The 13,143-nt window shown below is 41.4% G+C and overlaps 1 protein-coding gene across 3 annotated transcripts in view; it reads right to left on the bottom strand.

Annotated features, from left to right (window-relative positions):
• The window catches only part of bptf (bromodomain PHD finger transcription factor), a 34,805-nt gene extending 27,023 nt beyond the window's left edge, over positions 1 to 7,782 (bottom strand). For 2 of the 3 annotated variants that reach the window (XM_077500971.1, XM_077500980.1), the window contains exons 1-2: positions 6,994 to 7,781; positions 1,638 to 2,460 (exon numbers count right to left, since the gene is read on the bottom strand). In XM_077500971.1, coding sequence (XP_077357097.1) covers positions 1,638 to 2,460; positions 6,994 to 7,513 — 1,343 coding nt within the window. In that variant the 5' untranslated portion in view covers positions 7,514 to 7,781. Of the gene's footprint in view, positions 1 to 1,637; positions 2,461 to 6,993 lie in introns of all 3 variants that reach the window. The other variant, XM_077500962.1, reaches the window with a different exon arrangement.
• Between the last annotated feature and the right edge of the window lie 5,361 nt (positions 7,783 to 13,143).

The following is a 13,143-nucleotide window of genomic DNA, read 5'->3' as shown; positions in this document are numbered from 1 at the left end:
AGACCTACGGCGTATGGACAATTTCGAATGTTCAGTAAAGCCAACATGTTTACGGAATGGTGGAGGAAGCCAGAGCGCCACGTTAAACCTGGCAAACACAAGAGGGCCTAACCCGGCATGCAAACTCGGGACCTCAACTGTTGATCAGATGTGCAAACCACTTCTCTCACAGTGCTACGACAAATTCCTGTTATGAATTTTGCAGTTCAGCTACATCTTCTTATTAGGTAACAAGTTGTAGAAAAAGTACTGAAGCATTCAACAGTTGGTCATGTGACAATTTTGCATTTAGAGATTGTCAAATCAAGGTGACTTGTAAAGACTATAGATTTTTTTTTTAGAGCCACCCCAAACTGAGCAACGTTGTCAAACGTGTCTGAAATGGACCAGTGTGTGCAACACACCAAGCGATTTCGCACCAGACATCTATCAGTGCACTATAACGGAAATACTGCAGCCCACAGAAAGGACAGGATGGAGGCTACAATATAGGAAAGAACGTGAACACTTTGAGAGGCTGTTGGCAATGTTTGATCGCCCTATTCACTGACAGTTGCTATTATTTTTTATTTTTATTTTTTCAATAAACTTTGATGTCCTTTTATCAGGTTTGCAAGACAATTCCTTTCCTTTTGAAATGGAGAAAAAGACAGAATATCATTTTTACCAGCACTAAACAACTTTGAGGAGGATGGTAGGAACACTGCCACATAAAAAACTACAAATGTGCCGACTGCTTTATGGCATACATCACTTCCCCATTTCCCCATTAGTTACAAAGACGGAAGTCAATTTGAATATCAACACATGATTACTGCTTTCCTGGCAGAAGCTGCAAAACGACTGAAAAGTTTTGTCTGAGGAGACAAAAAAGAAAAACGAAAAAGGGAAGCTAAAGCTACCTGGCTAAAAGGACAGTGAAGGATCAACACTGGCCCGACTTTCACTCGCTGGCATGAGCTAAAAAACAATGCAATGCACTTGTCCTTATGGGAAATGTGGTCTTCCTTCAGACATAACATTGCCTCTTTTGTTTTTGTCCATATGGTTCAGCCATAATCAACGTAAACTGAAAGTTCCTTAGCGTTGCTTTAACAACGTCATATATATATATATATATATATATATATATATAACTTAAGTCACTACCTTCTTTCAGGCTGTTTATTACGACGCCCCAACGACACAAAATCAATTCGGCCGCCTATTGAATCGATTCGAGAATTGCGTGCTGTAATATCGCAATATATTGCCGAATCAATTTTTTTAACACCCCTACTGATTAGAATTTTCTAAATTTGAGTAAAAAAAAAAAAATATTTTAAAAAAAAATCACAATAATCGACATATAGACTCGTATCGGGATTAATGAGTATCGAATCGAATCATGACCTATGAATCGTGATATAGATCAAATCGCCGGATACTAGGCAATTCACACCCCTATTGCAGATTAAAAAAAAATTTGAGAGACTGGAACAGACTATTGACATGTAATTTCAGTGGCAAATGATGATTTGAGTGCGTTTTGAGTTATGAGCAGGGTCAAGGCACGAATCAAACACTTCAAGACACCACAGTGTAGCATTAAATGCCAGTAACCGTCCAAACTTTTGACTAGAGAGGTCGTGACTTACACAATAATCCTTCTGCTGAGAAACCAGTATTTCCTCTGGTGGCGGTCATACCCAATGGGCTCCTGGCGTATGTAGGGCCGGCTCTTCTGCGCTTCCGTCACACAGTCCGTCACGCCGGGTACTTTATGCGCCACACAGATCTCACATTGCCACTCGTCTTCCGGAACCTCCTTGAGTGGTGGCTTCACGCACTCCAAGTGGTAAACTGCGGCGCAGGTCTCGCAGCAGAGCAGGTCACCCAGGCGGTGACACACACGACAGTGGTCGTCATACTGCATGACGCCGTCCGACATCAGCTCTTCACGAGCGACGTTGGTGGTAAGAAACTGGTTCACCAAGAACTGAAGCACCTTGATTTTACTTTCAACAGGACCGTAAGGATAGTCATCGAGTTCTTGATAGGGCAGGACGTAGTGGTACTCGGTGTCACTCTCACAGTAAGCACGCAACACCTCAGGCCACGTCATGCCGTCAATGAAGTACAGAGTGGAGTTGACGCTGTCCTTGAGGTCAGCAGGTCCAAAGCTAGTGTTGGACGTTTCCTCTTCATGCAGGATGGCCTTCAGCAGAGAAATGTGGGTCTCGGCGATTAAAGTGCATTGTTCCTGGCCGATGAGCGCCGCGCAAAAGTCCTCAAAGCGGAAGGGGGACAGTCGCAGCACCGTGCTGAAGTTCCGAAGCACCTCGTAGATGGAGGTGGCGTTTAGCAGCTCTTCGCTTGGCACCAGGAGATCCTCCGAAGATCCGGGGAGCTCAAGGGGGGGAATGTTTTTCTCCTCCAGGATGGGGGTGCGAGGTCGGGGGGCCAGGGCCCGTTTCTTCCCTGTTGGACACACGGTGGGACACAGCAAATCGGTCAGTTAAATTGTTAGTGTTCAATCAAATATGTAGTAAGCGGTGTTATTTTAACACTGCTAGGATAAAAAGTTACACTGTCACAGTAAATGTTATTATTGGGGTGGTCATCTCCTGACCCTGAGAGCGTGGGTTCGATCCCAGGCTAGTGTGACTATGTCAAAGTATTCCTTGAGCAAGATACTGAACTCCCAGTTGGTCCTGATGTTGTGCCATCAGTAGTCAAAATATAAAGCGCTTTGAGGGCCTTCTAAGGATGAAAAACGCTATATGAAGTACCATTTACCAAAATAAAGTGTAGTTTTGAGTTAAATGTTTAACATTGACACTAGTGTAGCGTACGTTCAACACTATGTTTGCCAGTGTAGATTTTTACAGTGTTTGAGTAACACTGGTTATGGGTGAAAAAAGTAACACAATGAAAAGTGTCAGATTTATATTCATTTGTGTTGACACATACAGTATAAACACTTTTATAGTGTAAGATTTAACACTGGTGATTTTGCTGTGTATTATCAGCATGCCTTTCCATTTCACCAATTAATTTTCATTTTATGATAAATTTGTAAATTGTCAATAGACCTTATGGACATCTTGGATAGGTTACGTAGAGGTAAAAATATAACTGCTACTTCCAGGCAGTATCATTACCATTATCACCAACTGCCATCTTGGTATAACCAACAGTTCAAATGCAATATTTGACTTCCTAAAGCTAGTTATCCAACTAAACCCGCTCATTTGTACATTTGAAAAGAGTTTGACAGTATTTCTACAAGATGCAATAAGCTAATGTAGTGGCAGTTTCTGGCACATTAGCATAGATAAGTTATCAAGCTAGTTAACTCACACAAATATGATTACATTAATAAAATAATAGTCAATTCAAGGGCCATGCCACACAAATGACTAAGTCTTACAACCCAGAAATTGATATTTCGCATGGGTGGAAGCTTCTGTGCACTTTGATCGGTCACCCAAGTGTGAAGTGTTCGAATTTGGATTTGGGTTTGAATCCTGCTCAATACATTTTTTATTTAATTTTTTTTATTCTTACTCCAGTTTCTTGACAACAGCCTGAATCTGAGGGTTATGTTTGGCTGGTACTACCGATGGCAGCATCTTTGGTGGCAAAATGGAATGAAAACTTTGTGAAAACACACTGAAGGGGGTGATGCGAGACTGAACCACGCCCAGTGCATGACTCGGTCCAGCGATTGACCAATCAGAGCCGTTAATGGTAAAATAGGGCTAGCAGGAGAGTAGAGTTGTCAAAATTAATCAATTAATTGATTAGCAAAACTAATCGACAAATATTTTAGTAATCGAGTAATTGTTTGGAACCAATTTTTTTTTTAATTTAAAGTTGTCCAAATCGTCTGATTTCAGCATATCAACACTAATTGTTCACTGATTTCTGTAGTCTGTTATGAAAGAAGACTGATTATCTATGGTGTTTAATTAAAATAAGACAATTGCAAATATCTGTTTTTGTTTTTGTTTTTAACTTTGTAAAACAGTAACAGTACATAGTACATAGTAACATAGTACATCAATCTCCCCCACTTTTTTAATCACTATACGACTACAAAGTAGAGATAGACCGATAATCGGCCGGGCCGATAATCGGGGCCGATATTTGACATATTGGTACATATCGGTATCGGCCTGTTTTATTAATCTGACGGCCGATATAAGCGATCCATTTAAAACTCCGTCTTTTTGCTTCGAATGCAGCCCAGAGCGTCTCTGTCTGTTATGGAGTCCAACTCCAGCAACGTAACGCCCACAGCAGCATTTGATTGGTTAGCCGTGCAAGAGCCAGAACCAATCAGTAGTGTATGCCGTGTATCACAGTAGCCGGTCACACGCACCCACGGACACAACGCGAGACACATGCTTCGAAGGTAAGTTAAAAGAGAATAGACTCCGCCGAACTTTTCACCATGATAAGCTAAACACATTGAATTATGTTGTGTATTAAATGCACTATATGAATGGAGCTGCATTGCCTTGCATTGAATCCCCGCTAGCTAACAGTGGTGTGTTCAGCTTAGAATGTAGGCTAACACCCAGTAGCTAATTCGCTACTTGAACTACTCGGGGAGGAAATCACACACATTTTCACTTAATTAAGAAAACAATGTTTGTTAGAAAGGTTCCAAATATTAACAGTTGTCATTATTATATTGTCTAGTTCCATGTTAAGAGTAGAGTAATGTCATTATATTTACCTCTCGTGACGCACACATTGCATTCTGGGTCACGTCCACTACTTGTTGCATAGCGATTATTATGCGGTTAGATGCCACAGTGACACTAAATACTAAATAGCGTTTAGTTACTTTATATTGTGTTTATTTGTCGCACTGGTTTGCCATTGTGTGCCTTAAGCTTCTACGTCGATTCGATTGACAGCTTGTTGTGCACCTCGTTAAAGTCCGCTCCGTAACAAATTAAGTGTCTCAAACACCGTTTAACTACACGAACGTGTTCTCTTCCGTATGTTAGGCATTAGTAGAGAAGTGCACTAAAGTATAGTGTGCTTATTTGCTCGTTTTGTCTCTCTTTTCACGTCATGTCTGCCGTCAGTTGGGACATTATCCTCTCAATGGATGCCACTAATATGTAACATCTACGGCCGTAGTCGGCTGCAATTAATGTTCAGTGATGTAATTTCGTTACGTGCATCATACTTTGAATAATGAGCTCATGTTTGGTGTGTTGTATAACTTTCTCGTGTGTTAGTAACTATTCATGTGGACAGCTAAGATAGTGCTTGTTAATATGAATTAGCAATGTTGCAGCCCAGTTATCTGTGCCATTAAGTGATACAGTACAGTACAGTAGTGAGAGAAAAGTGTGCCCATATACACACACGTGTCTATAAGTGTAAAACACATTAAACAGCAGAAACTGGCAGCGGTCCACCGCAACGATGTCTGTTTAACCAAGTTATTCTTACTATTATTATAACCAAGTTATTTTACTCGACCTTTTTCTGCGTTGATTGGGGCATCCTAAGTGGCAGTAAACTACATGATGAAGTGTGTTGTATCCTGAAGCTGTCTTTTGACAGTTCTCTTGTAGAGAGGAGTAGCATGATATTGCTGTTCTCGATTTAAGATCCTAAGCTTATCAATACTGTCTATATGGTAACAATAACAATAATCATAATAAGGTCTACAAGAACTGTATGTGTTCAGGGATGAATAATTTTTCTCATGGAATTTTTTTTTTTTTTTTTTGCTGTAGTAATAAGTAATGCCACAGCTGATGCACATTTTGAATGACAGGGTTCCTCCTATTACTTTAAAATATAAAAATATAACATTTATATAATAAAACTACAAGTATCCCAAATGCTATAAAAGTTAATGTCATGTTGGCCCCCACATTTAACTCCCCCCGCCACCAACGTCTTATTGCAGATGGAAGGATGTAAAATGAAAAGTGCAGTGTGAGAATCCATTGTAAAGAACGGTTAGGGTTTGCATTATTCAAAAATTTGGTGCCAACATTTTAACTTTTACTGCAAATGAATATCGGCTTCAAATATCGGTTATCTGCCTCCTTGACTACCGATAATCGGAATCGGTATCGGCCCTGAAAAAAGCATATCGGTCTATCTCTACTACAAAGTACAAAATAAACACCAATCACTGGTTAATAAAGTCAGGGGAAAAATGCTTTTGTAATACACTTTAATGCAAAATTAAAATTAATCCGATTAGTCAATTAAACGATTTAAATAACTGATAGATTAAACTATTCTATAAATATTCACTACAGGAGAGTTGCGCTTCAGAGTCGTCACAGCAAAATATTGTTGTTTTTTCTTCTTAGTACAAGCACTGTGTACGTTAATAATAGTTATTAAACTTGCATGTGTGCATTAGAATTATTTTTTATTTTTTTAAGTTATCAACATGGGTAATATAAATAACTAACAGTAAAAACTAATTTCACTTTTGTACTTCAGTATCATTCAGTGTATTTTTCGTTTCCTCAAGTACACGAGTGGAATGGTCTACTGAACAGTTTTATTGCCTTTTTTTTTTTAAATAAATAAATAAACACATAGGTATCTGTACTTTTAATTAAGTGTTGAACGCGAATACTTACTTTTGCAACCTCTGGTTGACAACAACTTGTTTGTATGGGCTAATTGTGCTTGCTAACATTAGCATTCAAAGCTACCACTCACCTGAGGAAAACACAATGCCCTAAAACAATTAGGTTTGAATTAGGTCAGACAAGATACACGTTCGGAATGTAAATATGCAACGTGAACCCTCCAGTGTGTTAACTTTACAATCCACCTGCCTACGATAACGAAGCACAGACTGCGGCCTGTGTGCCGTACTGTGCATTCTCCATTTTGAACAATAACCTTACTGCTTCGTGTAAAACTATGCACAGTGCTTGTTGATCTTGTGTTGGGATTACGAGGCACGTCGCCCATGTTTGCGCATAATGGTTACGTTTGTAGTTAATTTACCCGGAGTGCTGGCGTGTGTACTCTGACTCCGAAAGCTACTTTCCGTGCAGTAGCTGGCATCCTCCTCCACCTCCTCCTCCTCCTGCTGTTGCTCGTCGAGCACATCATCAAGGCAGTCCAAGTCCTCCTTGAAGGCCTCGTCCTCGTCGGACCGAGGGTCCTCCTCGACCGGCTCTTCCTCCTCCGACCTCAAACTGACAGCGTCGTCGTCCTCGTCGCTCTCGTGGTCGTCGTACACCACCGTTTTGTGGCCAGGCGTCTTCCTGCCTGCGCGACCCCCTCTTCCTCCGCGGCCACCGCTGCCTCGTCCCCTGCCTCGCGTCGAGATGACAGATCCAGCTTTCTTTTTCTTGACCGGCTTGGCTGCTTCCCGAACGACACTTTCCGCGTCCTCGTCCCCGCTGTCTCGGAAGCGGGGCTTGATATTCCTCCTCGGCCGCAAGCCCCTGGTGGAAGCCGGAGCTGGCGATTGCTCCTCGGTTGCTAGCGGTTTGGGCGGCCTGCCCCTTTTCCCTCTCATGATAGGCGAAAGCTACTCGTTTACAATCCCAGTGATTGTGTCCGCTTAGCCGACGAGGAAGCGATTGAAAAGCGGTCCCCCAGCAGCACCACAGCGGTCGGGGTTAGCACCGAGCATGCAAGCCCGCAACCCTGTGCGTTTCCTCGGGTGTGAAAGCTCAAAATGTTAGCCCGGCGTCCCGTTCGGGTTCGCCAAGAGCCGCCATTTTTCTTTTCTGCCTCTCTGTCTCTGGCTCAACAAACACTACAGGCCCCTACCACTCGGGTCACGTGGTACAGTTACTAGCTCCCTAGTGGTAACAACAAACGAGGAGGGGGGGAAAAAACAATTGTTTTATTATTAGTAGTACTATTTTTACACGTCAACTTATGTCATTTTTAATTTGTTTTTCCTCTTTTTTTCTATTAATTTTGTAATCCATGCCTTTGTTACATCTCGGCTAATGCACTTTATTTTGGAATCAGCCAGTCCTCCCTTCTGCTGCTCGTCTCTTTACCGGTGCCCGTAAGGGGGAACACGTAACCCCTATTCTGGCCACTCTTCACTGGCTGCCCGTGAAATTTAGAGTCCACTTTAAGATTCTTCTATTTGTTTTCAAATCTCTCAATGGTCTTGCCCCACCTTATCTCGCTGAGCTCTTGCACCCCTGCACGCCTGCCCGGTGCCTCAGGTCAGCAGACCAGACTCAATTGGAGGTACCAAGGGCAAAGCGGAGGTTTAGAGGAGATTGAGCCTTTGGTCTTGCCAGTCCCTCCCTTTGGAATGACCTTCCACTAAATAATAGGCAATCCTCCTTTTTATCCTCTTTTTTTTTTTTTTTTTAAACACGTCTTAAAACACATCTGTATTCTTTGGTTTTTGGCGCACCATGAGACTTGTTCTTGATGTTTTGTGGTGTATATGAGTTTGATGCTTAGTCTACTTAATAATGCATTTATTTATTTTTTATTTATTTATTTATTTATTTTTTATTTATTCACCGGCCTACTTATTAATTTACTGATGTGAAATTTACTTGTAAATAAAATAAAATTAAAAACAAACTTATATACGCACTTTGAAATGTTTGCTTTGTTCTTGTTTTATTACCTTCTTTATTGCACAACCGATGTTTATGTACAGCACTTTGTATACAGCAATGCCTGTTCTTAAAGCGCTTTATAAACAAAGTTGAGTTGAGTTGAGTTGAGTTATATAACATATACACAAAACGTGTCACTTTGTATACAACCAAACAACAAAGAAAGATGGTACAAATGGCACATTTAATCCATCCATCCATTTTCTTAACCGCTTACTCCTCACAAGGGTCGCAGGGGTGCTGGAGCCTATCGTAGCTGGTTTCGGACAGTAGGCAAGATACACCCAGGGCTGGACTGGCCATCTGGCATACAGGGCAGATGCCCGGCGGGCCGGTGTCTTTTGGGGCTGATGTGGTGCTATTCAATTATTATTTTCCTCCATTTTACCCAGCGACCGGCTCACAGCTTAGAGGGAACAGCCCATTAAACCATTTACAATATAGAGTGCAAACTGAACCAATAAACATCAATGGTAGAGCTATGTGGTAGCCAAGATTGGTCAAAAATTGGGCTGGGCCAACGGGCCTAAGTCAAAATGCCAGGGCCCAAGGTATACACTAAACTGGTTGCCAGCCAATCGCAGGGCACACAGAGACAAACAAACATCCACACTCACAAGCACACCTTGGGACAATTCGGAGCACCCAATTAACCTGCCATGCATGTCTTTGGAATGTGGGAGGAGACCGGAGTAGCCGGAGAAGACCCAGCAGGCACAGGGAGAACATACAAACTCTACCCAGGCAGGTCGGAGCCTGGACTCGAACCAGAGTCCTCAGAACTGGGAGGCAGACGTGCTAACCAGTCATCCACCGTACCGCCACATTTAATCCAATTTAAGTAAAATATAATGTGATAAGGGTGGCACGGTAGTCGAGTGGTTAGCACGTCCGCTTCCCAGTTCTGAGGTCTCCGGTTCGAGTCCAGGCTCGGACCTTCCTGGGTGGAGTTTGCATGTTCTCCCCGTGCCCGCGTGGGTCTTCTCCGGGTACGCCGGTCTCCTCCCACATTCCAAATACATGCATGGCAGGTTAATTGGGCGCTCCGAATTGTCCCTAGGTGTGCGTGTGAGTGTGGATGGTTGTTCATCTCTGTGTGCCCTGCGATTGGTTGGCAACCAGTCCAGGGTGTCCCCCGCCTACTGCCCAGAGCCAGCTGAGATAGGCGCCAGCACCCCCGCGACCCTTGTGAGGAATAAGCGGTCAAGAAAATGGATGGATGGATAATGTGATAAATATATTGCCAATCCATTTGCTCAGTCACAGATGGATTGGAAACTCCCAGCTATTTATCATTTAAAATATTTTATTTTGAGGGTAATAAAATTATACAAAAGTTGTGTTTACTGCCTACTGTATCTCAAGTGTATTTTTTATTTTTTTTGTATTTCAACACATACTAAAAAAGTCAACTCAAATGTGGTCTGTCATTCAAGCAAGGACCACCATTGATTGCAGTGTTTCATAATGTGAAATTCCACAAATAAGCTACTTGAGGAAAAAACAAAACAAAACACAATTTGTTAATCAGTTTGTATTTGTAATAATGGTAATTTATTTACTTTACCAGTGCAAGTTTGCACATTATAACACAAAAAATGTATCGCTTCACTTCGCACATTTAGCATCGGAACATCAAATGGTCAAAAGACAAATATCGTATTTGTAATACTGTATTTGCAATATTAAATCACATAGGCTACTATGTGTTTATATATATATTGAGGAAGTCTGGAGTGACGTAGAAGTATGTTTCAAGTGGTGCAGGACGTATGAGGACTGTAAGACAGTGGTGAGGTGTGCTATAGGTGTGACGGAGGAGTTCAAGGTGGAGGAGGTACATCAGGGATCAGCTCTGAGCCCCTTCTTGTTCGCTATGCTAATGGACAGGATGACAGACGAGGTTAGACAGGAATCCCCATGGACTATGATGTTTGCAGATGACATAGTGATCTGTAGTGAAAGCAGGGAACAGGTGGAGGGGAAGCTCGAGGCGTGGAGGTTTGCCCTGGAAAGGAGGGGAATGAAGATTAGCCGTAGCAAGACGGAGTATCTGTGCGTGAATGAGAGGGACCCAAGTGAAAGAGTGAGGTTACAGGGAGAAGAGACCAAGAAGGTGGAGGAGTTTAAGTATTTAGGGTCAACAGTCCAGAGCAATGGGGAGTGTGGAAAAGAAGTGAAGAAGCAGGCAGGCTGGAACGGGTGGAGAAAAGTGTCAGGTGTGATGTGTGATAGAAGACTTTCGGCTAAAATGAAAGGAAAGGTTTATAAAACTGTGGTGAGACCAGCGATGTTGTTTGGTCTGGAGACAGTGCCACTGAGCAAAAGACAGGAGGCAGAGCTGGAGGTGGCAGAGATGAAGATGCTGAGGTTCTCTTTGGGAGTGACCAGGTTGGATAGGATCAGGAATGAGTAAATCAGAGGGACAGCACATGTTAGAAGCTTTGGAGATAAAGTCAGAGAGGCCAGACTGAGATGGTTTGGACATGTCCAGAGGAGAGATAGTGACTATATTGGCAGAAGGATGCTGAGTTTCCAAATGCCAGGCAGAAGATTGAGAGGAAGACCAAAGAGGAGGTTTATGGATGTAGTTCAAGAGGACATGAAGGTAGTTGATGTGAGAGCAGAGGATGCAGAGGACAGGGTTAGATGGAGGCAACTGATTCACTGTTGCGACCCCTGAAGGGAAAAGCTGAAAGAAGAAGATATACGCACTAGACTAGCCTGATGTTGTTGTATCACATACAATATAGGACCAGCAGGTGGCAGTCCAATTACGTACAACCCAGAAGAAAAAAAAACAAGCCGTCATCTGGAAGACAAGAACAACAGAGCAGTTGCACACGTTTTCGAAAATGTCATTTTGTCTACTCTGCATAGACGTCGTATTTAGGTTACATTACATTACATCAAATAATTAGCATGTAGGCCTATTTATTCTCTGTTGTTGTTCTCTTTTGTTTTATTCGACGATAGTACAGTCCCTACAATACAGCATCATCACCACATACAAAACATGATAATAACTTGAATTTATATAGTACCTTTCAAGGGACCCTGGAACGTCTTGTTGGGTATGCTACATTCGCCCGATTGACAGCAAGCTGCAAAAACAAAAACAAAAATAACATTTACCTGCTTGATCTTTGTCGTCAGGATTAAGAACTAGATGAATGAATGTACATTACTGAACGTAATGAAAATACAATTCTTTCATAAATATGAATAAGTGACATTGTGGCTGGGAAGCGCAAAACCAAATAATTAACATATAGTTAGTTATGATTTGATGTTAGTTTTGATTTAATATATTATTACAAGGGAGAGTAGCTAAGGGTTAAACTTCAGCTCACTGTTGACTTTTATGATTAACAGCACTAACCAGGGCTGAAAAATAAGAGCTAAACTGAGAGAACAGTAAAGACACAACAGCAAATAACACAGCTGCGTTCACACTTTAGCATTGCACACCTCTGGGACTGACACACAAATGGGAACACCATTAATTGCAAAAACTCAAGTCTGCCAGCTCCATCCATGATTTTTGAAAACAGCTGAAGGATGGATCACAAAGCACACAAACTTAGAAATCAAGTAAAATTTGTTATAACCAAAAAGACAACACTACATGAATGTAAAGAACAAACAACTATTGAAAATGTAAAACAAGGATGAGAAAAAGGATAGGTAAAAAAAATAATAATTGTGTTGTAGTTGTAACTGTTAAAAGTGACGTGAAAAAAGGTAATTTCCATACAGATTTTCTGCCAATAATAATAATAATAATAATAATAATAATAATAATAATAATAATAATAATAATAATAATAATAACAAAGCTATCTAACAGAAAACTTGAACTTAAACACTTTGTTTGCTTGTGTAGGCCACACAATGATGCAAGGAGCCGGATATTCAACATAAAATGTGACTTGCACAAACGGGTCATTTAGTTCAAACACAAACAATAATCTTCTTTACTTTAAGGTCCCGTCTCTTGCAAATCCTTCAATCATCTTAAAATGCTGGCATGACATGCTGCTGGACGCAACATATGGTAAACAGCCTGTAGGCTAGGCCACACTGATTATTGCACCTTCTTGGCAAATGGGTCATCATCCAAGAGGGAGTCTTTCCATTGACATAACATGTATAGAGAATACTTTTCAAAACACACATTTCTAAACATTCTGTTAATATTTATTCCTTGAGAACATCAGAACACCCTTAAAGCCAGAGCATGTGGCTGCCAGTGAATGCGTCACGGGTGCCTTGGATTGAATGGGAGCACTGAAGCAGGCTGATATCTTTCATAAGTAGAAAAGAGTCCAGATTAGATAAGAAAAATGGGGACTGATGATGTAACGAGCGTGTTTAAAAGAATCAAATGATGGTTGAGAAGAATGAGGTTGGACTAACGCCACAAAAAAACAATAACAAAAACAACTTACTGCATCAGTATTACACTGTTATCTTTACATGTCTTCAAATGATGCATGGTTTTTAATCGTAAAAGGTAGCTTTAACCTTATTGGGGTTGATTTACACA

The sequence above is a fragment of the Festucalex cinctus genome, chromosome 1, assembly GCF_051991245.1.
Source record: "Festucalex cinctus isolate MCC-2025b chromosome 1, RoL_Fcin_1.0, whole genome shotgun sequence".
Lineage (NCBI taxonomy): Eukaryota > Metazoa > Chordata > Actinopteri > Syngnathiformes > Syngnathidae > Festucalex > Festucalex cinctus.
Note: the sequence above shows the minus strand (reverse complement) of the source record. Positions and strands in the feature narration are given on the sequence as shown.